General features: G+C 36.4%; 1 gene segment (V, D, J or C); it reads right to left on the bottom strand.

Moving 5' to 3' along the window:
* On the bottom strand, positions 1–447 carry LOC101477170 (immunoglobulin heavy variable 4-38-2-like). The segment is given in 2 exon segments: positions 1–302; positions 386–447. Coding segments are annotated over 2 exon segments (345 nt in total).
* Between the last annotated feature and the right edge of the window lie 1,549 nt (positions 448–1,996).

The raw sequence follows: 1,996 nt of genomic DNA, 5'->3' as shown, positions 1-1,996 counted from the left end.
TTACTGTGACTCTCTGGCACAGTAATACACAGCAGAGTCTTCAGGCTGCATGTTCTGACCATTTAGAGTCACTGTCTTGCTTGAAGTGTCCAAGTCAATGCTGAACTTGCTCTTTAGTGAATCTTTATAGTAAGAGCTCGCAGTATTTTTCACCCCAATCCACTCCAGTCCTTTCCCTGCAGGCTGTCTGATCCAAGCTGTCCAGTAGCCAAGAGTATAAGAGACCTGACAGGTGATGGTCAGACGCTGACCTGGCTGCAGTATAACAGAGGGTGGCTGTGTCAGCTGCTCGCAGTTTACACCTGTGGAAAAAACACATTGAATGCAGTCAAATTAAAAGTGTGTAGTTTTCATGCTGTCAGTGTTTGTGTTCAGTAAAACTCACAGGATCCAGCAGCCAGCAGCAGCAGCAGAGCTACAGAGAACATGTTGGTGCTGAAGGTGATCTTCCAGGAGCTTCTATTCTTCTTTTGCAACCTGCAGCATTATATCAAGCCTGTGGGGGAGCTTACTTTGCATACAGATAGACGCTGATACATGATTAGAGATACATTGATTGTTCAAGCACTAATAGAGACTGTGTTTTTAACATTTTTAAAAGATGAAAAAATTAAACAATCTTAAAAAATAACTCTGAGGTTGAAGGGTATTTCATTCATCAAAACCTGAATTTTAAAAGGAGAATTACAACTTGCCCCGTGACAGATTATTGACCTCTCCAGGGTGAACTCTGCCTCTTTGCCTTTTGGCTGCTGGAATAAGAATGAGAAAAGCAAGCCAAATATAATTTCTGATCATTGTTTAAGCCATTTGTCTCTGCCCAGTCTACAGTGCAGACATCAATATGAGAGGAAGAGGAGAACTTCAGTAGTTACGACCTTGCTTGACTTTGTATGTTGAATCCATACAACAAGACAAAGTCTGATTTGATTGCTAATAAAATTGAAAGAAAAAAACACTTTTTGTCAATTAAAAAAATGTTATAATATTTAATGTACATGTAAATGTTACGTTCTATAAACAAGTACTTTGCACAACTTATTGGTTTATAGATTAAAGTGTACAATATAATAAATAAATACAAGCTCGCAAACAAAAATATTTTTTTAACAAAAGTATTTTATGTCATAAATTAATCAGTTTATAACAACATTGATCAGTGAATTCAGTTTCATGTATTGGCCTTTTATTTCAGAGCTTTATCAATACTTACAAACTCACAAAAGGTTCTTGCTAAGGAGTTTTAAAAAGTAAACAGAAACGACAGGAGTTTATTAGAGTCTTAGAGATTTTTCTTTCTGTGAATGTGACTGTGGTCCTGTAATACACATGAGTGTATTCGGGCTGAATATTCTGTCCATTTACTGTAGGGTCTCTCTGCTGCAGACTCCATAAATACGCAACATAACAGAACACAGTTTGCATTTATATAAAATAGCACAGATTCTTTTGAATCATTTTTCTATTCTGTTTTTATATTGCATTGAATCTGAAGGAAAAGAAAATTACTGCATCATTAGATTGTAAAATTTGTTTTTCATAACAAATAATAAAACAAAATAAATAAAATAATAATAAAACCGTTCTAACAAGTTATGAAAGGATAGGGTCTTTGCTTTGTGTCTCTTGAGGACATTAATAAACAGAGTTTTCTGATGTTAAGCTGCTCATCTACAGATACAGCTGCTTGCTGTTGTTTCCGTTGGAGATGGTAAACTGGTGCTTACAGTTTTTTCTGATTGCTTAAGCACATTTTTTGTAACCATTGGCTAATTTTGCCACACAGCTAGATTAACTCTTCACACCTTCGTAAAAATGGTGTTTCCGTATCAAACAGTACACACAAGCCATCATCTACTAAGCACACAATGCGCCAACTGCACACTGATGGTATGAATACAAAACACATCTGGCTTTTGCTTTCTCTGTGCACAAGGTAGGCTATGTCAGTTTGAGCTCATACTTCTGTCATAGATCCATAAGCATAGAGGGATCC

The sequence above is a fragment of the Maylandia zebra genome, linkage group LG4 (assembly GCF_041146795.1).
Source record: "Maylandia zebra isolate NMK-2024a linkage group LG4, Mzebra_GT3a, whole genome shotgun sequence".
Lineage (NCBI taxonomy): Eukaryota > Metazoa > Chordata > Actinopteri > Cichliformes > Cichlidae > Maylandia > Maylandia zebra.
This window is presented reverse-complemented; position numbering and strand designations above follow the sequence as displayed.